Source organism: Tenebrio molitor, chromosome 1 (genome assembly GCF_963966145.1).
Source record: "Tenebrio molitor chromosome 1, icTenMoli1.1, whole genome shotgun sequence".
In the NCBI taxonomy this organism is placed as follows: domain Eukaryota; kingdom Metazoa; phylum Arthropoda; class Insecta; order Coleoptera; family Tenebrionidae; genus Tenebrio; species Tenebrio molitor.
Window position 1 is genome coordinate 16,257,736 of NC_091046.1, and position 24,490 is coordinate 16,282,225.

The following is a 24,490-nucleotide window of genomic DNA, read 5'->3' on the forward strand; positions in this document are numbered from 1 at the left end:
TACTTTAAATTCATTGTAATGTCCAATATCCTTGAATCTGTTGTATTTACGGAGAAGCGTGTACTTCATATGAATTGTCTTTATGATTTCCCTGTCGAACCCAGGTGGATATTTCCGACTTTGGTTTCTCACATGGCGTTTAGGGACATGCAGGTTGAATATTTTATGTAGTTTGCCATAAAAAGAAGAACATGCAACATCAACATCAATCAAATTATTGAAAAATGACAAATCCGTCTGCAAGAGAGTTTCATATAGTCTGGGAAAGTCAGCTTTCTTGAAGTTGAAAAATGACGATCCTTCATTTACTCTGAAGTTTTGGGGTTTGATGTATCCAACGACAGATGATAGGAATCCTCATCAACCAGCTGAAAGTTTGATTTAAGCACTTCACAACTGAAATTAGTAAAAACGAGATCAAGTATACGCTCAGAGGTGTTCAGTATGCTGTTGTATTGCCCAAAGTTTACAAAGTTTTGGAAGTTTCGTAGTACTGTAGCTGATATGTTGTGAATAGCATCTTGAAATAATGATCGAAATCAAAAAAGAAGGTGTCGGGTGCAATGTACACAACTAATATTGCCTTAGAGAAACCATTAATTGAGATGCTAACTCCTACTGTATCGATGGATGGGACAGAGTCAGAAAGTGTGGCAGTGTTTAGCCTAGTAGTGGGAAATTTGTTATAGACAGCAGTAAGAACTCCCACACCTTTTTTTACACCAAGTGATGAGAAGTTTCTGTCTCTTCTACCGGGATATTTTTTTAATATTGAACGCAGTCCATACTTCTTATTCCCTATGTTAAGTATTAAAAAGCACAGATCAAAACATTGTGGGTTGTTATGCAACCAATTATACAGGAACATGTCAAAATTGGTCAAAATGTCGAGTAGAAATGTCATTCAAGATTAAATTTTAAAATAATGTTAAAAATTGTTCCGAATGATGGAATTGGTCTATCATGTGTTGCATTGTAAATGTCACGCTTAGAATAAGTGCATTATGTGTATTTTTTCTTCAAACGACTTGACTTTTTTTTTAACTGTTAAGTATGTAGTTATTTTGGTTATACAGGTGGTCCTGATATAACCTGCCAAAAAAATTCTAGGCCATTAGGAGGATCTAACTAAGATCTAACAAATCCGGAAAACCCATTTTTATTAGGTCCAAAATAATGGGGATAAATTAACCCCTATCCACACCCATTCGACGCTGCTGACCACAAAAATACGTACCTAGTCAGGAATTAATTGTTGGTGATTGTAAGGATGGCAGTATCTAAGCAACCATACCTGAATCGTATTGTGACAAATCTGACAAAATTGAATCAAATTAATGACATTAATTGAAAACGTTGTACGCTGTGTACGTTAATTCATCAGGTTATTTAGGTACAAAAGCCGATTTTGTAACCTGAGATAAATGAATAATAAATAAAGTGGTGTTCCTCAAAATGTACCTAAATAAATGTAAAGCTAGTGTACTTATGCAAAGTTGTGGAAGAATTGTGTAGCGTCTCGTTTAAATCTTGGCGGCTTCGAGCAACTGTAACTACCCTTATCAGATGTCAGCACCACCCTACAGTTTCTCGAAGTCGCCAATGCGCAAAACTATCTTCCAAAATGCGCCCTCAACGCTATAAATAGCTAAATAGCACCTCAATCCAGGTCTCAGCCTCTTTGCCGTTTTGTTTTTGCCCAAATTCGATTTACTTACCACATGTTAGTTTAGGATCTACGTCAACTTGACGCGGTAAACTAGTCGCGCGAAAAGTGGTCGCCGCAACCTGGACGCCCGACAATTGGACGCATGCGACAATTGGACGCGACGAAAATTGGACTCGAGAGAATAATTATAATATGTAATCATTATAATAATTAATTGTGCTATTACATATTATACTGTGTGGAAAATCTTTCTAATTTTGAAGTACCTCAAATACGAACTGGTTCTAAGAAACGTACAAATTTATCATTAGCTAAGAAAGTAGAAGCAAAAGTAGCCGATTTTGATATCAGAGGAGCTGTTAAATTATTGTCCTCGGATGACTCATTAGCTTCATTCAACGAAGATGTTGCTGAAGAACTTAAAAAAAAACATCCTTCACCATCTCGCGAACTTTTTTTCCCAGACCCTTTCAAACCAGGAGACATTAGTTTAATAGTCAATGAGCAAAACGTTCGAGAAGCTATCAATTCATTTCCTGCCGGTTCTTCACCAGGTTTAGATGGCATGAGACCACAATACTTGAAAGATATCATATCTTTGTCAGCGGGTGAAGCAGGTCAGAAGGCACTAAGAGCTTTAACCAAACTGTGCAATTTTTTATTATCTGGGCAACTTCCTTCAGAAATCTGCCATTTATTGTATGGTGCGTCTTTATGTGCCCTTAACAAAAAAGATGGAGGAATTAGACCGATCGCTATCGGAAACTGTTTGCGAAGATTGACCTCAAAGCTAGCCTGTTTTCAAAGTCGAAATATTGTAAATTCGTATTTATCTCCACACCAACTTGGAGTTGCAACTAAACTAGGATGCGAAGCAGCAATTCATACCACACGAACCTTTGTTAATAACGATCAAAACCGTGGCAAAGTTCTTCTTAAATTAGATTTCAAAAATGCCTTTAACTCAGTCGAACGGGATTGTATTCTGAAAGAAGTCCAATGTCATACCCCACTTCTGTACCCTTATCTTTATCAATGCTATAGAAATCCTTCAACTTTATTTTTCGGTAATCATTTAATTTCTTCTTCTGTTGGAGCTCAGCAAGGAGATCCCTGCGGTTCCATGATTTTTAGTCTTGCCATTCAACCAATTATTTTATCTTTGGATTCTCAAATGAATATATGGTATTTAGATGATGGAACCTTAGCTGATTACCCAGAAGTAGTTTTATCCGACTTTAAGAAAGTTATAAATTTATCTCAGGAAATTGGCCTTGAATTAAACTTTAACAAATGCGAGATCTTTTGCTGTTCTGGAGACACAGATTTAAAAGTCATAAAGGAATTTCAAAATTTAGCACCAGGCATTAAAATCTGTGACCGAGAAAGTTTATCTCTTTTAGGCTCTCCAATCTTTGACCAAGGTTTCAAAAACACCGTCGAAAAAACTATAATTACAGTTGAAAATATTTTAAACAAAGCTGAACTCCTTAACAGACACGTGGCTTATACTTTAATCAAAAACTGTCTTTTCATACCAAAATTTAATTTTTTATTAAGAACAACTCCATTTTGGAAATTTTCTAATTATGTTAATTCAATTGATTCTTCTTTAAAATCTTGTTTAGAGAGAATACTTAATTTACGTTTATCTGATTTACAATGGCGTCAGTCCACTTTACCGATTAGATTTGGTGGTCTGGGAATTCGTCGCATTTCCGATATTTGCCTCCCTGCTTTCCTATCTTCAATTAATGGGGTTAAAAAGCTTGTTTCTTTATTACTAAACTCAAAGGATAATGAGCTTAATATTCACCATTATGATGAAGCTTTAGCAGCCTGGGGTGTAGCAAATGAGAACGAAATACCAACAATTCCACAATTTCAGAAGAATTGGGATAATATTAATATCAAAGGAATAATTGCCAATGACTTAATCTTTAATTCATCTAGAGACTTGGCTCGTTTTAAAGCTTTACAATGCAGAGAATCAGGATCTTGGTTACATGCAATACCTTCTCCTAATATTGGTACTCTTTTAGATAACACTTCCTTCCAAGTTTGTATTGGTTTAAGATTGGGTTGTAATCTTTGTACACCTCATATTTGCAAATGCAATGCGAAAGTTGACGAAATTGGCACCCACGGTCTAAGTTGTTTCAAAAGCAGTGGTAGATTTTCAAGACACACTGAAATTAATTCCATTATCAATCGGTCTTTAACTTCAATTCATGTGAATTCAACTTTAGAACCAAACGGACTGTCTCGGGATGACGGAAAACGCCCAGATGGGATGACTTTAGTACCGTGGATTAAAGGTCAACCTTTGGTTTGGGACGTTACTGTTGTAGATACACTTGCAGACAGTTACGTATTGAAATCATCTGAAGTCTCAGGTTTTGCCGCTGAAATGGCTTGCAAACGCAAACATAGCAAATATAGTTCAATCATTTCGTCAAACTACGTGTTTAAAGGTTTAGCATTTGAAACCTTAGGCGCTTGGTGCAAAGAAGCCATCGATTTCATTAATGTCATCGGAAACCGACTTATCGCGGAATCAGGCGATTCAAAATCAAAGAAATTCCTTTTCGAGAGGATTTCCCTTGCCATTCAACGTGGAAACGCTGTAAGCATTCGGGGCACTTTTCCAGATTCCGCAATATTATCGGAAATTTTTGTATTATAAAACAAAAATGTTTATGTAATTTAAAAAATAATTTTTCCTTTCCTTATGGAATAAATTCAATAATTTCAAAACTAATGACATTCGTCGAAAACGCTGAAACAGGTCAATTTTTATTTCTCGTAATACTTATTTTAAGTTACTTCACTTGCTCATGACGTCATCACCAATTTTTTTAAATGACAACCCCCACTTTTTTCTTTTCTTTCTGATAGACCTTGGTACTACCTTAACTATGAATAAAAAAATTTGGTAACTTACATAACAATTTTTTAGAGAGAATGACAGATTTTACTTCAAAACTTTAATTTAATTTTTAATGTATTTATTTTTTTTTTCTATGTGGTTATTTAAAATCGAGGATTTACTTCAGTAGACCAAACAATTTAGAAGATTTACGACACAGAATTCGCGCTGAAATGGAACAAATTAGCCCTAACATTATTGAGCGCGGTGTACAATGTTTACACTCCTGTGTGAGTGCTAAATAGTTGGCGGGGGGCAATTTCAACATTTGCGTTACATTTTATTGTTAACCTTAGATGTTTGTTTGTTTTTGTTTGAGGTCAATTAAACTTTTTACATTAAAAATTAAATTAAATTTTTGAAGTAAAATTTGTCATTTTCTCAAAAAAATTGTTATGTAAGGTACTAATTTTTTTGATTGATCGTTTAGCTAGTAAGAAGGTCTATCAGAAAGATGACAAAAAAGTGGGGGTTGTCATTTAAAAAAATTGGCGATGACGTAATAGCTCAAAAATGGATAACGTCATGAACAAGTGAAGCAACTTAAAATAAGAACCATGAGAAATAAAAATTGACCTGTTTCAGCGTTTTCGACAAATGTCATTAGTTTTGAAATTACTGAATTTATTCCATAAGTAGTTTCCACACTGTATATGTATGTTCACACCCGTCAACAAAAGAAATGAAATAAAATAGAATAATAAGTAAATTTAAGTAATAAACCGAAATATTTACAAAGTACCGAAAGCCGAAAACCTGTACTTTTGTAGTATTTCAGCACCGGCTTAAATAATCTTACCAGCTACTGTTTTCTTATTTCCCTAATTGTTTCTTAAGAAAGGAACCACCCCACTGATAAGAATAATACCTACTCTGGACGGAAGGGTTAGATAGGTATCTAAATGTTACATCCCTAACAAGTATTATAAAATTCTAAAGAAACAGAGAATGTTTCCTAAAAGCTGTAACATACCTACCTAATATTATTGATACCCTTAATAAGGAATTTATGAAGTTAATTACTTCAAATATTGTGAAATAATTTCAAAGCATGCCGCATGCGTCCACCGTCCAATTGTCGCACGCGTCCAATTGTCGCGTGCGTCCAGGTTGCGGTGACCAGTTTTCGCTCGTCCAGTTTTCGGCGTCCAATTGACGTGACACCCCGCCAAGTACCACACAAATTGTGTAATAAGAGTATCGTCTTAATTGTGTTAAACAGCCAAAATATATACATATATATATATAAGCGATTATTCGATGCCGAATTTATGCTACTCCTATGGTGGAGTTTTTCGATTTTGTTTTTCCTGCGGTGAATCACTCCGCCTTGTTCTTCTCTCTTGTTATCGTTAGATTCTGCCTTACTCCCTGGCTGCTCGTATATTTTTTTCCCAGTTCTTCCTATCTTGAATCTTGATTCTCCAGTCCTCTATTCCTATCCTTCTAATGTCCTCGTGTATCTGGTCTTCCCACCTTATCCTTGGTCTGCCTCTTGGTCTTCCTTCTACTGGTCTCCAATTTAGGGTTTTTCTTAGTATGTGTTGTGTATCCCTCCTTTGTACGTGTCCGAACCACCGTAGCCTTTGTGCTTTCACAAATCCTACAATATCTTCTCCCTCGATTATGTCCCTTATTTCATAATTCATTAGTGTCCTGTATTCCCCTTCTTCTGTTCTTCTTGGCCCTGCAATTTTTCTGAGTACCTTTCTTTCAAATATCCCGAGGTTCTCTTCGTCTGTATTAGTGAGTCGCATTGTTTCCGCTGCATAAGTCGCTACAGGTCTAATTGCTGCCTTATAGATTTTTATCTTTGTTGCTCTGCTAATGTGATGGTCCGTTAGGTATCTTTGATATTTCCAGTAAGCCTTGTTCGCTGCTTGTATTCGCTCTTTAATTTCGGCGCTTCGTTCATTTTTTTCGTTCACGTTCATTCCCAGGTATTTAAAATTTTCTACTTTTTTAAACGTGTAACTCCCTAGGTTTGTTTCTTTAATATGGTCTGTCTTTCTTCTCGAGATTATCATGTATTTAGTCTTATCTTGGTTGAGTTGTAGACCTCTTTTTTCTGTTTCTGTAACTAGCTCTTGCAGCGCCGCTCCCAGACTCTTTTTATCTCTTGTTATAAGTGCTATGTCATCTGCGTAAGCTATTACTTGAGTTGCACTCACCGTAATAGCTCTGTCCAGTCCTGCAGCCTTTATTGCACCGTCGAGTGCGATGTTGAAGAGCGTTGTGGACAGTGCGTGTCCTTGCCTGACTCCTCTTTCTATGTTTATTTCGTTTGTTACACCCTCTGTTGTAGATATTCTTGCTTTTGAGTTGTCCATCGTCATTTTCGTTAGTTTGATTAGTTTCTCCGGTATTTTCATTTGTTGCATTTGCTCTACTAGACTGCGCCTGTTTATGTTGTCGAAGGCTTGTTTGAAGTCTATAAATAATATATGTAACTCTATGTCGTATTCGTAGCTCTTCTCTATTATTTGTGACATAACGTGTATTGCGTCTATGGTTGATTTGCCTTTTCTGAATCCATTCTGTTATTCTCCTAGTTTTGTTTCTGTGTGTTCTGCCAGTCTCTTCCTGATAATCGATGTTAGAATTTTATATGTTGTGTTGAGTAACATGATTCCTCTGTAGTTGTTACATTGTGTAGGATCTCCTTTCTTAAGTAGTGGAATGAGTAGTCCTGTTCTCCATTCTTCTGGCATTGTCTCGCTCTGCCATACCGCCACTAGTGTTCTATAAACTTTGCTTAGCAGTTCGTGCCCTCCTTGCTTGATTAATTCATTACTAATTTGGTCCGGCCCTGCTGCTTTCTTTGTCTTAAGCTGTGCGATGATCTCCATGTATTCGTCATAAGACGGCGCGTCGTCCTCGTTGTTACTGTCTTCCATTTCCACTTTTTCTTTTTTTCTCCCTGTAATCTTTTGTTACCTATTCTTTGTGTCTTTTTACTCGTCGAGTTCCAGTGTTTTATCAGTTTATACAGTTTCCTGCTGTCCCTATTGTTGACTTCCACCTCCTGCATAAGCTCCCCAATCCAACTTTCTTTTTTGTGTTTGCAATATTTGGTCGCCTCTTTTCTTTTTTCTTTGTAGTTCTCTAAGTCTTTTAGGTTTCCCGTCTTTAACCATCTGTTTCTGGCTTGGTTCTTCGCCTCCGTTCTTTTTTCGCACTCCTCGTCGAACCATTCCTTTATTTTTCTTGTTGTTCTTCGTCCAAGCACTGTTTCTGCCGTGTCTATTATGGTTTCTTTTAGGTTCTTCCAATCTTCATCGATGTCTACTTCTTCTTCTCGTGTTTCTAATTTTTTTCTCATCTCTTTTTTGTACTCATCGTTGTGTCTCGTATGGTTTAGTTTCTCTACATCCCATCCATTTTTCCTACTGCCTCCTGTTTGTTTGACCACCTTCATCCTCATTTTGGCGACAACCAAGAGATGGTCTGAGTCGACATTTGCCCCTCCTATGTCCTAACATCTTGTATTATTCTTTTCCACTTTTTGGAGATTAGCATGTGGTCTATTTGGTTTCCCTCTGTCCCCCCTGGAATCATCCATGTTATCTTGTGCTCTCTTTTATGTCTGTATTGCGTGCTAACAATGAATGTGTTTGTTGCTGCCGCCAGGTCGCAAATCTTCGCTCCGTTGTCGTTAGTGGTGTCGTGGATTGTCGCTTTCCCTGCTACACCTTCATTGCGTTCCTTCTTCCCTATCTTCGCATTGAAGTCCCCCACTATCATTAAGATGTCGTTTCTTTTTACTTTCTCACATACTTTTTCCAGTTTGTCGTTAAATTTAGTTTTTTCTTCTTCTTTGCTATTCTCTGTTAGCGCATATGCGTTTATTATTGTTATGTTTGCTTGCTTGTTTTCGATTCTGATCCACGATATTCTTCCATCCACCGCTTCATATTGCATTATCTTGTTTCTTATCCCCCCTCCTACTAAAAATGCTGTTCCGTTCTTCCCTTGCTTTTTCTCCCCAGCGTAATATAGTGTGAAGTTCGTTTTGTCTATCTTTCCCTTTCCTGACCATCTTGTTTCCTGTATTGCTAGTATTTCGATTTTGTATCTTCTCATTTCTCTCGCTGTTTCGGACATCTTCCCTGGCGCTAACATTGTTCTTACGTTCCATGTGCCCAGTCTGATGGTTTTCTTATTCATTTTTCCCTTTTTATTCGGTTTTATTGCTCGTTTGCCCGGGTTTGTCGGTTCAGTTTGTTCCTCACGTTCCGTTTGCGTCGTCCTTTCCTTTTGCCTTGTCGTCTTTGTTGTGCCTCCTGTATCGCTTCTCAGTTTTTTGGAGCCTTAATTTCTCCTACTTTCATGAGCTTTTGCTCCTTTTTGTTCCATTTCCAGCTCCTACCGTCAATTTCCACACCCTGATACTTTACTCTTACTGTGGCTCCATTAATTCTTTCTTTCTTGGCGAAGTCTCTGATGTTTTTCTGAATCTCTCTCTCCGTTAATGTTAATGCGGAATCAATGTAAATTTCTTTTCCAAAATAATGTATTGAATAAATTATTTACATTTTACATACTCGTAGTTTTAACTTTAACAAGAATAATAATTAGTAAAAGGTAACTGTAAGCTAGCTTAGAAAAATTATTTTATAATAAATGTTCTATGTGCCTACAGTTGGCATTTATACAGATTTGAGTACGTCGATATCAATTTTTATAAACAGAATTCAGCACTTCTGGGGTTATTACGAATCTGGTGCGCAGCGTCTGCGTTCCCAGAGTTGGTCTTTTGTATTTATTTCAACTTCCTACACCAAATCTTTCGTGTGGCCCCAAAAATTAAAAGGGGTTAAATCGAGGGCGGGTATATACGCCATCGTATTGGAACCAGTCGGAACCAGCCTCACATAAACGCAGATGTAGCTCCACAAAAGTACAACGGGACGGAAAGACTCCTACCACGTGTACTACCACGTGTTTCGCCATAGAGTAATGCAAATCGGCGTATTCTTGTTTTGTGAACTTCATAACTTTTTGTATGATTCGCAAATCAAATTTAAAATTAAACTTGACAAATGTCATAGGTGTTACAGGTACCGTTGCTAAAGAAATTGCAGCCAAGCAACCAGAATTACCTTTGTGTGCAACCGTACGCGAAATGAGCACTGCGCGTGCCTAGAGCAGGCCGCGAAATTCAGTTTCGCAGCCGTTACCTTGACGATGGCCGTAAGTAAAAGTCATTTCAATATTTATTTATTTATCACAATTACAACATATCTATCTCTATATTTGCGTTGTGATCTTACAAAATCTGGATTGGGTACAGTTATAATTGATTTCATATAAATGTGCATCAAGTAAGCTGTGCATTTGTAAAAGCACCTTTAATTTAGTTACATTACAAAAGTCACATTTATGAAGGTCATGTCCAATAAATCTTTACTTGGTAAAAATACAAAGACAAAAACAAATAAGAATTACTTTAATTTAATCAGTAAAAAGACGTAACATTGCTTTTAAAATCAGCAATGTTAAAATGGACAAAAACTGAAAAATTAGTCAAATCGGGTTCGCGCAGAGCAAGCAACTTTGAAAGTCAAAGTCACTAGCTTTAACTTTACTACCAACAGAAAATCAGATTTTCATGGCTTGCTTAGATGCACATTTATATGAAATTGAGTATAAAGTTTGATTTATGCCAGTTTTTGTGTCAGGAACGGCCGCTATTAATACAGAATTTTCATCCGGTTTGAAGTTTCCGCCAATTTCAAATGGAGTGGTCGCCTTATGAATGACGAGTCGGTAAAAAAGATCCCCATTATCGATCTAGAACAGACACGTGTGAACTAGGTTTATTATTTCGCCGGTCAAAAAGGGAAATATCTAGTAACTAGTAACATATCCTGAATCCTGAATGGCATCAACAGACATTTTGGTTTATTTGTCTCTTCGCACGGCATCTGATATTTCCACGATTAAAATAACCTAAAAGGGAGCAGATGATACAACTTATCATAACAAAACTTTACATTTACCTGCCACAATAAATAAATTCCACTAAATTCCACTCAAAGTCACTGTAACATTTTTTATATTGCTGTTTCGATTTTTCAGGATTCAAATGCGACACTGTACAATTTATAATATTTTTTTAACTCTGGATGAGTACACGGAACAAGAGCTGCATATTTGCGGTATAATCGTACAAATTCTGGATTGGTGACAGTAAAAGTTCGTTTTATGCTAGTTTTTGTGTCAGGAATGGCCACTATTAATACAAAATGTTCATCCTTGATGTCATCGATAGACATTTTGGTTAGTTCGTCTCTTCGCATGGCTCCTGATATTCCCATAAATAAAATGACTTAAAAAAGGGCAGATTATACAGCTTATCATAACAGAACTTAATATTTACCTTCCACAATAAATAATTTTCATCACTAGCTTATTCTAAAAATAAATTGATCTGTTCTCGTGTTAATACCTTAGACTTTTTCGCCTGATAACCAACTGACTTTTTTTTTCAAAAAAGGTACCAATTTCAGAAACTTCGTAACATCAATGCCATTCCGTATGTTCAGCATGAGCTTCAACATTGAATTTGTGCTCCATAAAGTTGAACTTTTCACATTTTGATTTTTCCATTATTAAATAAGCCAAAACAACATTCTCCGACACCGTTTTCACATTATTTTTATTACACCACTCTTTAAAGTTATTGTAACACTTATTGTACTGCCGTTTGAACTTTTCTGGTATTAAATTGGACACTGCACAATCTGCAATATTTTTTAACTCCGGGGAAGTAGACGGAACAAAAACGTTGTAATTTTCTTGCGACATTTTTCCAATTTTTCTCAAAATGAATTGTTTTATTTATGTCGTTTCCATAGCGACATGACGACATATAGGCCGACTTTATTTTTATTGACAGTGAAGGACATTTTACTTGTTCATTTTATAATTACAAATTTTCGGGTTGCACACAAAATGTTGTGTACACCTTGCTTACGAAATCCTTTGACTACCTCGAGATTGTCTTGTCTCGGCCGCAAAGCGGCCTTGACGACAATTTTTCTCTCGGTTCGTCAAAGTAGGATTTCGCATCCTTGATATACAAATAACTATTTTAAAGCCGATTAACTCATTAGCGTACAGCAAATTTTGACCAAATTTTCAATTATTTTTATCTCGAAAACGAAAAGACTTTTATTAGAAACATTTTTTGTGTATGAGCTCTGCTCATCGTCATCTATTACTGGATTTCTTCTGGCAGGTGATATCGGGACCAGCCTGTATACCTTGGTTACTTGTGTAATAACCCAAATATCGCGCAAAGTCAAATATGTATTTGACAAAGTCCCTCATGTTATGAAAACAGTTGATATTGACCAATAGTGTGCCGAATATCGCGAAAAAATCTAGTCATGGTCAGAAAATGCGTCTTCCGCCGACAAAAATCTCCCTTCCGGTGAAAAACAACGTTGACAAGGCTTTTATTTTTGTTGGTAACACAGATTAATGAACAAAATGTCAGAAAATTATTTTGACGTTTTCCGAAATGGATTTAAAAAATCGTTTAAGAAACGACTACAGCAATGATATTGACTACAGTGTGAAAACTATTTGGAATACAACAGGTAAATTGCTGCAGGAAAAGTGCCACGATGAATATAAACTAACCTTTAATCCGTTTTGTGATGTTGTTCCGAATGTTTGTTTGAATTGTTCATTCGGGAATTTGTCTAGACAAATATAACTCGAGTTCCCATTTTTTTCCGGAAAATTTTGATTTTATTAGACTCAAAGTTTGTTGCTTTAGGCGAAACCACTCGACCCTAACGGGTTTCGTGGTTATTGCCAAGCAACAAACTTTTCGTCATAAAATCAAAATTTTTCGAAAAAATGGTAAGTCTTGTGATATTGTTTCTGAAAAAATCGAACAAAACCCGCGAAATTGAACAAATTGGCCAAGTCGTGATCGTCATCGAAACGGTAAAAACTCTACGTTGTGTGTTTTATACAAAGTGGCGGAAGACTAAGGGTACGTTTATGTTGGAGCTGTGATAAACGATAAGAGCGGCGATGATAGCAGCGACACTAGCAGTACGAAAATCACTTCCATGCTAGGTATTTCATAGTGGAGCTTCGATAATAGCAAAGACCTTTGTTCTGCATGCAGAACTTGATAGATCTTACACATCTCGACATGTGTGATTCTGGGGACGAAATGCTTTTTTCAAGTGCTGTTACTTTACACACCCTATAAATACCCACAAGCACGTTTTTGGAGAGTTTCATCATCTTTACAAAGTATTAAGGCAACGTCCTGCAAAATTCTTAGCATCTGTTATGATGATTTCTATTTTTTGGTTCCACACGGGGGTCCTGACTAATATTTTACTAATTAACCTGTCGATATCCATCCCGAACAAATTTGATAAAAGCAAAGAAAATAGACAAATCATTTATCGCCGCTCTTATCGCTGCTCGACCACCAAGCGTTGCTCAACGCGTCGCTCCAACATAAACGCCTTAATACAAACCAATGACAATCATTCTCTCTGCTTCGCTAGTATCCCTGCTCTTATCGTCTATCACAACTCCAACATAAACACACCCTAACTCGAGATGCAAATCGTGGACATGCAGGGTGGACAAACTTCGAAATAAAAATGCGTAAGTGATATCTGTGATATCTTTTTTAAATTCTTTTTTAAACTCTGATAAGGAGTCCATCAACTCTTTTTTCAGGTTCTTAACGGAGGACGTTGCTAGGTCCATCTGAGATTATCTTCAATTGTTCTACTTCTTTCTTAAGGGCGTTTAGTTCACTTTTCATATTAAAGTCCGGCCAACGAACAGATATAGTAATTAAAACAAGGGGATGTGGCCTAGTTGCGCAGAACGATATACGCCGAAGCCTGTTTCACAATGAAGCAGGTTCTTTGGCATTTGTCATTGTTACAAGAATGTGATATAGTTGATAGAGTGAGAAAAATGTTGCATTCATTGTCGTGCACATCTTCTCCAAAGATGAACACGTGGTCAAACTGCCGAAGCGGGGTTAAAACTAATGAAATGCCGTCAAATAATTTTTGTGGATGTACATCAGGCTTTTGAAAAAAAGTCTGCGCACGTTTGAAATAAGCCAATTGGAAGCTGCTATTTAAAATACGCAGGCACTAGGGGGCGGTTTTATTACTATATCTGTTGGTTGGCCCGACTTTAGGAATTGTGACGTGGTTATCGGCCGATAAAATCGCTCGCTAACTTGCGTCCCTCCAAACGGTTTCACTCTCTCGGAAAGCGACGGCGCAAAACGTAACGGTACGAATTTCGTTCTTTTCCTACCAAAGACTCGACCAAACAGCACGTGTTACCGTTGCACCGTGTTCGCACCAGAGTCCAGGCGTTTGTGTGTGATAGCGTTCCGGAATCGAACGTCCATTGACCGATAAATCGAACCGGCGCCGGCGCGGCGGAAGCAGGCGAACCGCGATCCGCACAGTAGGTAGGTACGACTTTGCAACATCAAAATCGACTCCCGCAACCAAAAATTTAACACGCAGGGCGACCAGCAGGATTTTCCAAGATTTTCCAGATTCTTCCAAGATCTCTCTGGATTTCCCCAATTTTTCCAGCTCCGCACCACCTCGTGAAAACCTCGCCGGGGCGTCGCACCAGCCAGGGAGGAGGAGAGCCTCGTCTTCTGCAGAGCTCCGCCAGGCTGCCGCAACACCTGCCAAAATTCTTGCACGGTCCCTCTCAGACCACTTCTCGGCCCCGCTGAACCACCGGAACAAAGACCGTCATCTAGCGAGGAGCGACCAGTACAACCACTTGTAGGTGCAGAAGTTTAGCAAGCCCCCTGTACCAGCTGGGGGTGGTAGAAGGTGTTCACTCACCACTCGAGATCACGCCGCGGCAGGAGGTTTGTCGAGATCGTGAGTGGACACCCCGCCCAGACCTCCCCGTGGTGCCACCGGGTCTACGGTCAGTCGTAGCAGACTTTATGAGCAAATCGGGCGGTTCAGAAGGAGGTTTATCTGCTCCGCTCATCGGATGATGTCCCCGAAAGGTGGAGAGGGGTGGGTCACCCTCGGGTCGTCTGCTTTTGAACTAGGGGAGCAGACAGCTCCCCGAAGTAGCGGCCAGGCAAAGTTGAGGGATAAGAGATGGATCTGAGTGGATTATGTGATGGCTTGTGGCAGGGGCCGAGAATGGGGCCTTCGGGCCAACATGAGCCGTCCCCGTAAGGTGGACGGAGAGCCGGTCTTCGGGCCGCTAAGATTAGGGGAGCAGACAGCTCCCCGAAGTTGACAAACATGCTGGAGTTTTTAGAGATCCTTAATGAGTGGATGATGTGAGGGTCCCCTTCGGGGGCCCGATGCGCAGAAAATACTGCAAGGGTCCCCTTCCTGGGGACCTATACGGGGTGGAACATCTTTCTTGCCTCAGGCAAGAAGAGGACTGAGGAAACTGCGGTCTTTGCCCCCAGGTGCGGTATGGGTAAATGGCAGACCACAATCTGTTTACCCATAAAGCGTTCCGGCAGACTACCCAATCCCATCGCTCCGTGGGCAACGGGCGTCGCGGCTCTCAATTTAAGTGTGGGACTAAGGGGGGAGGGAAGCCCATCGGCCTAGCCGGTGCCCTCCCACGGGAACGAACTCTTAGTGGCAACATGTATACGAGTATACGCTAACCGGTAGATAGCAGTCTCCAAGGACCTAAAACTTCAGGGTATAAAGGTCGGGCCAGGGCCCAAGATGTACCAGCTGGAATAAATCTTGTTTTGTCCCCGAATTTCTGTGCCTCTCTCTTCTGTCCCGCTCCCCGATCCGAACAACCGGAGTTTCAAGGTTGGTAGAACTGGAATGCGTATAATAGGCTGCCTCTTTGAAAATTGAGGGACGGGGGGGAAAAGTAACTCGTGACGTAAAATCAACCCAGAAATTTTGGGTGTTCGAATAGAACCCAAGGTTTATAAGCTCCGAGGGGTTTATTGGATGGTTTTTTAGGTTTTATTCTAGTGAGGGAACACCTAATGCGTGATCGACAAACTCTGTCGTAAAAGTTTAGTGCATTATGACGTCACGAGTAACTATTGCGGAGGGGGGGAGAATTCAAACTACTGTAAATGGGAAGGAGGCAACATCCTAAATGCATCTCAGTTCTACCAACCTTGCGGAGTTTGTTTGTGGCCGGCCCCTTTGGGTCGTAATAGTATTCATGATCTTTTTGGGACCGAGTTGGCTATGATTTTTTCTTTTCATGTTGGATTAACTGATTCAGTGATGCAACGGATGCATTTTTTTTTCTGTCAGTGTCAGTTCGACATTTTCTTGCCACCACATTGCCAGATTTATTATTTTAATATTCGTAAGAAAGTACTGTCGCGAACAATAAATTTTGGTCGTCAATGCATTTCAACATTTGGTTAGATTATCACAAATTTAAAAAATTTCCCTGTCTAATTATACCCATGTCAACAAAGTGTCAAAACTTGAGAAAAAAATGACAATTAATGCCATACAACATGATGATAGGTTATGATATTTACGACCCTTTTACAATGGAGCATTTTCGATTGCGTCAAAGAATGACCTTGACGACCAAAATTTATTGCTCGCGACTGTACATTATTTATTAAGTGTAAAAATAATTCAATTTCCGTTAAAGGAAAAGTCAAAATTGTCAAAATTATTTTGTTACGACAAAAAATTTCCATTAAACGATGCTATACAGGTGTCCCAAAAGTACCGCCTTTCCTTGAAGGTACAGTCACGAGCAATACATTTTGGTTGTCAATATCATTTCAAAATTTGGTTAGATTGTCACAAATTAAAAAAAATTCCCTGTCTGATTATACCCATGTCAACAAAGTGTCAAAAAAAAGACAATTAATGTCATACAACATGATGATCGGTTATGATATTTACATTGCATCAAAGAATGACCCTGACTACCAAAATTTATTGCTCGCGACTGTACGTCATTTAGAGATGTGGTAGAGTGCTGGAAAAATATTTTTTGAAAATCCTGACCCTCCATTTAGGAAATATACGCAATTTTAAAATATAAAAAAGGTAACGTTGTAACCTGAGAATTACCTCTACCTATAAGGAATTCACGATCTTTTTGGGACCGAGTTGGCTATGACCATCTAGTGATTTTGTTGGCAGTACCTCGGTGATAACTAAATTCCCTAAAGGAAATTGACACTTTTTGTGTTAGGATAGGTTGTTTTCAGTTTAAGGTTATATTTTCTGAATAGGTACATTGTTGCCGGATCTCTTAAATCTGGTCTGTCCTTTTTAAATTAAATTAAATCGTTTAATAGAATTTTTTTATCGTAATAAAATTATTTTGGCAATTTTGACTGTTCCTTTGACAGAAATTTAAATTATTTTTACGCCCTTAATAAATCATTTGGTTTCTTACGAATATTTAAGCAATAAATCTGGCAATGCGGTGGCAAGAAAATGTCGAACAGACACTGACAGAAAAACAATATTGCATCCGTTGCATCACTGAGCCAGTTAGTCCAACATGAAAAGAAAAAATCATAGCCAACTCGGTCCCAAAAAGATCGAGAATGCCTAATAGAAATACGTCATAGCATTGTATTATTGAATACCTAGGCAACCATTTCGATGAGCTTGAGAGGTAACACAACAATCAAACACTTCAACAAAAATTATTTTATCAAAATAAATGTTCAAAATTTTGCCCATTTGCATGCGTTGGCTCTTTAACGATGTTGCCGTGAACGCGCTCAAGCATTTCAGGAGTCACCGTAGAAGTAGATATAAAATTTTTTTAAACTATTTTTCAGTACTCTACAACACTTCTAGATAACGCACCTTCAAGAAAAGGCGGTACTTTTGGGGGTGAAATCAAACGGATGGAAATTACCCCATATCCTTGCATTTTCGATGCCTATAAATAGGGAAAATTTACCCGAATTTGTTCACTTCATTAGCAACCATTGTTACATCAACGCCAGAATAAAGTCGTAGATGCTTTGTAAATGTTTCTATGGAAATGATCTAAAGAAATAATGTCATCTTTGTGACTGACGGGCATCTTTTACCTTTGATTTATTATTGTTGAAACTACCAGGATAATCGATTAATCACCTTTAACTCAATATCGTACTAGCAATTTTGACCAAATTTTCAAACATTTGTATCTCGAAAACGAAAAAACTTGTATAAGAAATTTTTTTTGTCTATATGACTTCTTCTCATCATCGGCTTTTTTTTCCAAACTTATTTCAGAATCACCCTGTTTAATTTAAAAAGGATAGATCAGATTTAAGACATTCGGCAACAATGTACTGTTACGTTATAAATTACTCTCCCGAAACTGGGCAACCCTGTTACCGGAAACAAATCCGGACTGTTCAGGTTCAGCGGTATAACGAACAGGTCGTGGGCTTCGAGCCGGTTTACAATGGGAACCACGAGTATCGTCGACTGAGGCTGAAAATGGTGAGAACTGCCCGGAGTATGGGAAATGACACACAGAAATTCGTGGAGGAAGGTTTTATTCACCAGCTTGTCGTGTAATATTCAGTACAAGACAAAGGAATATTGAAAATGGAATCTAAATTACCATAATTCTGATCTGTACAACTGAACAAAATGTTACAACCTGTAAAACTCCACAAAATGTTACAAGACTTTTGACTTTCCCTGTTCTGACCTGGTAAAATGTGAGTAAATCTTTTGAAACTCCGGGTTCCTCACTATTTAATAAATGGTTTAGAACCTTACGTAAGAAAAGGGCAACTGATTTTTTTTGTGAATTTCATTTCACACACTCCACCAACATTTGCTTTGCTTTTTAGTTGCATTTGTTCCCCGTATCTTTTTGTTACTGTTCATTTTAATCAAACATTAGGATCACCACAAAACACTGACAACAGTGACAGCTTTTTAATTTGTATATGACAATTCTTAAAAAAATTAAGTTAGACAATTTCGATTTGTTTTATTTGCAGTGTTACCATATAACTCTTTTTGTACTGTTTTTTAGAAATGCCTAAAAATGTGTTGCGAACACTTGTCAAGAATATGCTTCCTTTCCACCATTCGCAAATAATTCTTCTCAAAAATGCAAATTCGCAAATAAACTATCATAGTCAAGAATTTACCCCAGGGGGTTGAAAAATTAGCATGTAAAACCCTATGGCCAGTCTTAAAAAAACTCAGTATATAAAGCTGTTACTCTTAGAATTAAAAAACGACTTGTCTCAGAAAAGAAGTAGGTACATACAGTGTGTCCCAGAAATTGCGCCCCAGAGAAAACAGACAAATGCCGACGACAATCTCGATTCTAAAAATGCTAACGAAGAACAATTAATTCCAGAAAGGGATCTCTGAGGTGTTAATGTGAATAAAATCGGTTGCTAAGTTTATAAATTGTCACAATTAAATAATGTCAGAATGACATCTTCGCTAAAGTGTCAACATCAATATGTTAGGTTAAGGCAGATGTTATTCAAGATGTCACATTCGCCATCGATCACATGAATCTGTGTTTTTATTTTTTTAAATAAAACAACAACTGGCGGTTCTGAAAACAACCTTGTTTATTCTAATGCACGTGAGCTTATCGTACAAAATAGGAAGAAAACGTATAACACAAGCCAAAAGGGATTATGAAACGAAAAGTGGAAGTGCTCAAAGTGGCAGGCATAACCGTGCCAGTCGCAAAAGACTCAGTTTAGAATTCGTAACCATTTCAGAAGTAATTGTGGCAAAAGCTTTCTGAACGCAACTTTTGAATTGTTCTCCTGTAGCAGTAAGGCAATAGAACCGCACAGGCCAGTGTCGTGGACCACCACAACTTATCAATCGATGAGGATACTGTTGATCCAAAATTTCTCGAACTTGTCGACTGAAGTGTGGTAGTGCGCTGTCGTGTTGAAACTAGCCGGTAGCACAAAAAAGAAGTGGAATGTCTTCAAGCAAATTGGGAAGTTCTGCGTTCAAAAATTCTCCATTCAAAATTCTGGGTGAATGTCTGGCGCTTACCGTGCAGCAAATTCAAAAGATCCTACCTAAAGAGGGAAGTTAGCTGACATGTAAACTAATTTCTATTGAAGACATACCACACGATTCCCTAATAGACCAGCCCACAAATTTATATAAAATCGTTGCTGAAATGCTCTTGAAAATAGAGCATGTGGATTTACTTCATTTCCACATTCTCCGTAAATTATCAACATTTCCACATAATCTGCTGCAGAATACATGATAAAAGAGCACGGTTGACCACGACGGCGGTACTAAAGCGATTTGAAGTGATTTGAATGAAATTTTGACACTGACGTTTCTCAAAAGTTTCATAGCCGGTCAGTTTATTGAAAACGTAATAAAATATGCAACCTAGCAACAATTACGGGAAATAGACCTGGATGGCCTAAAATGCTTTGATTGGTCGAATTAAACTGTTCTTTTCTTGAATACAGTTCAAGATAGAAAAAAAATTCATTGGGATTATTTATTTGTTCTTTTATGAAGATTTCCCCTTTTTTCTCTGGGGCGCGAGTTCTGGGACACCGTGTATAAAAGCGGCTTTACACCAAGGCAACAATTCGCAACATGTTCCCGGCAACATTTTTTAGTAATGACCGGCAACATTACTAAAAATGTTGCAAGCAACATGTTGCCAATTGTTGGTTGGCCACGTAACGGGTTATGGTGGATGCGCCGGGCAATAAAATTGTATTTTCAAACACCTGAATATGTAATTATTTTAAAATTAACAGACCATCTACTTTTTTCCACAGAAAATAGGCAGGTACGCCAAGGTTATTAAACGTTCTGAAGCCATAAATTATTTTATAGGTGTGTTAATATTTCAGTTCATAAACTTTATGTGTGTTGTGTGTTACACATTTATAGACACGTATTTCTAAAAATCTATAAAATAGTTTAGGTTTTTTCTTTTTGTAATTTTGAATAAGAACCTATACGTAAAGAAACAAATTACGCCTGCATAGTTAGAAAAGATAATAAATAATTAACCATTTAAAAGTGAAAAGATTGTTGACCGAAAAAGTCTCGACAACGATCATTATTTATTGATTGAGCGAACAACTTATGAATAAAGTAAAGACTCGTCTACCTGTACCCATCACCTTAAATAATTGTAGTGTGGTAGACTTGTTATACGTTCGCGTTCGATATTGTTTCAAATACGAATGTTTCATTGCGTGGGTGTTTCCACTGAACTCCACAGTAAGGGTGCTGAACGTAATGACCGGTGGTCAGTTTTACAGACACGGTCGTTACAAACAGTAGTAACATGGGTTGTGCTAGTAGCAGTCCACTTGTAGAAAGTGGAAAAAAATTTGTGGACACTACTAAAGATGCGGCCGGTGAAGTGGTATCTAACGGAGAAAAAACATTGGAAGGTAAATAATATGTATCAGCATTACTTCAAATTATAAATGAACATAAATTACCCCATTTGCCGACTTAGTACTAAATAGATTAAATCAATCAATGTGAAATTAATAACAGAGGGCCTCTGATTGTTAGCATCTTTGAAGGCTGTTTAATTAATAACATTTATACAATTTCATAATATGTAGCTACTTTTGAAAATATATACATATTTTGAAAATGTAAATAATAGTTTTTGGTTTTGGTCTAAAACGCTACAGTAATAATAATAATGATAATGATCCTACAATTAATAATAATTGCATACTCTAAATGATTTATCATTAAACGCTTTTAACCTTCAAATGGAAGCTTTCATTTGCATGTTTCGCACTAGTAGAACTCATTTAAATGTATAATTGTTATTGCAAGCCGTCTCGATGGTAGAACTTCATTTAAATTACAAATTTCTCATACCATTTTCAAATGTCTATAAATAAAAAAATAAATTATGAAAGCTCTTATTAACAAAACTCATCAATTCTTCTATGAATATATTTATAGAGTATAATTTTTAATTTAATCAATTACAGCTTAGCTATTCATTCTAGACGATACTGGTTTAGAACTAATACCTAAAAATTATTATCTCTGTAAAGTTATATACCGGGTGACTGAATAATAAATGACACATCAAATGAAATAATTTTCAAAACACTTCAATACCAAGTAAATTAATTTTTTTCTTGTGTCCAGTTTTGGACAGATGAACATCAACTTGTTTTTTTCAAATGGCATTGTAGACTACGTCCACTGATAGAATGCATTTTTTTTTAAATCCCCAAACCATAACATTAAAATATTAAGAAAGTATCATAGATTGTGTAGGTAATATCTTGAAACCCACGCGAAAAATAAATTATATGACATTTCAAATTTGAAATTGTCAGTTCTGTCAAAGTGGTTTAAGCATTTAGATTTGCGATTTTTCGTCTTTAGAGCTTTGTTTTGCGATTCTCTGGTTTTAAAAGTTATTAGTTTTGATCGTGTTGCTGTTTTGATTTGTTCCGTTGCGATTTTTTGTTGGTTTTTTAAATTTGTGAAGTGAGTGCGTGCTTCAAGAATCTAATTACAAACATCGAAAATGATACAGAGGTAATTTTTGTTCATGCATTAAATAGGAGTACATATTAAATAATCTCTTGCTTGTGTTTAGCCATTTCCGAAAAAAGCTGGATATTTTAATTTCAGTAGCCAGCTTTTTCGGAAATTCGAAAATGTATTGTGGGTTGCATTTTTTATTTCGTCGGGCACATTATTACTTGTGAAATACCCTGTATTAATAAAACATAATACACCCACCGGCAAAAAAACGGAACACTAATTAAGTAATTAGTCAACAACAAATTATTCCCATAATACCTATTTTGATGTATTTTGACCAGGAGGCGATGATAGCAAACATAACCTTGAACATTAGCATAAGCTATTTTATTAGCGATTTCGTATAAAAACAAATTTTTTGCTTAAAAACCTTCTTTTCTTAAATTTACCATTTTTATAATAATCAAGCAACCTGTTTAGATTTTTATAACTTTTGTAATTTTTTATTGTTGTTTACTTCGAATTTAAGTGCAGAACGTAAAAAAATGTCTCTAGCTGGTGTAAATATTGCCAGAGCAGTAGCTTGGTTGAAGACTGTTGTTGTTTCCGTTATGCAGCTAATGCTGTTGAGGCTCCTCTTGCTAGTCGTTACAGAGCTGTTTCAAAAGGCTGATTGAAAAAGAGCAACCACATACCGCGACGATAGATTTTTAAATAATAATGGTGTTCCACTTTTTCTGCCGGTGAGTGTATATTACTCCTACTGTACTGAAGTTTTCTTTCGTCTTTCGTCTTTGCTAAGAGCAAACATGCAGAATAATAATAAAACATCACGTGTAAACCTGCTCTTTCCATTTTTTTAAATTTCGCGCCGGATCTATTTGTTGTAGCATAGAGTAAACATTTTTAATAACATTTGTGTCAAGCAATCTATGAGTGGACAGAGTTTACATTTTTTTTTATTCACTATTACAGAGATTTTTTTCTGAATATAAAAATACAAAGAACAATACCCACACATTAAATAAAAATCAAAAAAATTAAGGAGGTAATGTACAACATTTAAAAAACAAGTGACCAAAGTAAACAAGAGCAAAGTTTATTCTCAATACTATCGCTTCTCGGCCTTATGGCTAAGATCAAAGTATGTTTTCTCAATGCTCGAAATGAGTAAGTGAGGTCTTCAGTCACGCCACTTGTCAAAACAGTTTGATAATAATAATAATAATCATGTTGTGGAATAAAATTTCCAAAGACAATTTAGTGCTAACACGTGGACTAGTGGGTTCTTTTTTATTATGACAGTCTTAATCAAGCAAAATACCATGCTCTATTATCAAAGGAAATAAGCAACTTTCTGGATGAAATGCCATTCCGATAGCAGTTTTGCACAGCGTCGTGTTTCATCAGGACGGCGCCGGACCACATAATGCACGCATTAATGTTGAATTTATAATAATCATTTTGGTGATCGATGAACGGGTATAGTCCAATTTTTACCCTTTTGCGATGACGTCATTATCTAGTAACTTTACGTATGTTTGAGCTAGGATCAGAAACAAATTTGAATTGATCATAAATAACTATAAATGTGTCAAATTTGTTGACAATTGCTTCGAAAGGTTATGTTTGTAATCAATGTAATAAGTGAAAGAAATTAAAAATTGTCAAATTGACAGGAGCATAAAATAACCTCAAAGTGACCATCAATAAATAAACGTGCCTTTTTTTTGTTTTTTTTTTCTGTTTCTGTCGTTTCAATAAAGAGAAAGCGAGGAAGGAAATCGTGACGTCACCTCAAAAGGGTAAAAATTGGACTATACTTACGGACCTATTCGATGGCTCCCTAGAGCCCCAGATGAATCCATTAGATTTCTTTCTAGACAATGCTTGTTTGACGCCACGTAACTCTTAACTCAAGAGTTAAGAAGAAGGATAGTGCAAGTCTGTCAGGAAATACCCCCAAATTTTTTTACTGAATGCAACGATGGGCGTTTCTAGAAGGTGTCGGCAATGTCTGGAACAGCATGGAGGCAATTTTGAGCACCAATTAATACATAGTATATTATGATACGAGTCTTATAAGAAGCATTTTGTAGTACGCACGGGTTTAGGGCACGACGAGCTTGCGAGGAGTGCCATAAAGGAATAAGTGCTACAAAATGCCTTAGAAACGAGATATCATACATTATTTTTTCTACTTTTAAACCTTTTAAACCATTTTTAAGCGAAAATTAACAATTTTTCAATTTTGGGGAATTTTGTCGTGGTTGACAGTAAATGTCATTACTTGGAAGATTGAAATGGCGCCATTCGACGACACGAATAAAACGAATAAAAGCATAAAATACAGGGTGTTTTCGAAGTTGAGGCGTTCCTTTTAACATGTGATAGTATGCGTTGTTCTAAAGAGTTTTA

At 37.0% G+C, this 24,490-nt stretch overlaps 3 protein-coding genes and 1 long non-coding RNA gene across 6 annotated transcripts in view; 2 read left to right on the forward strand and 2 right to left on the reverse strand.

The window, feature by feature from the left end:
- The window catches only part of d4, a 284,602-nt gene that overhangs the window by 169,506 nt on the left and 90,606 nt on the right, over positions 1 to 24,490 (reverse strand). The window lies entirely within an intron of this gene.
- On the reverse strand, positions 8,067 to 8,765 carry LOC138141569 (craniofacial development protein 2-like). The gene has a single exon (XM_069062308.1). It carries the CDS (start codon positions 8,763 to 8,765, stop codon positions 8,067 to 8,069), a length of 699 nt encoding a protein of 232 aa, XP_068918409.1.
- LOC138140482 (uncharacterized) lies at positions 13,761 to 15,374 on the forward strand. Its single transcript, XR_011162514.1, has 2 exons — positions 13,761 to 14,079; positions 14,138 to 15,374. It is a non-coding gene; the product is annotated as an uncharacterized lncRNA (long non-coding RNA).
- LOC138122217 (protein DR_1172-like) overlaps positions 20,781 to 24,490 on the forward strand; it is a 55,011-nt gene continuing 51,301 nt past the window's right edge. The window contains exon 1 of the mRNA XM_069036407.1: positions 20,781 to 20,997. Within this exon, the coding sequence (XP_068892508.1) occupies positions 20,889 to 20,997 (109 nt within the window). The 5' untranslated portion in view covers positions 20,781 to 20,888. The remainder of the gene's footprint in view (positions 20,998 to 24,490) is intronic.

Coding starts and splice junctions, on each gene's coding strand:
- LOC138141569 (XM_069062308.1), bottom strand. CDS start 8,765: ATGAATAAGAAAACCATCAGACTGGGCACATGGAACGTAAGAACAATG.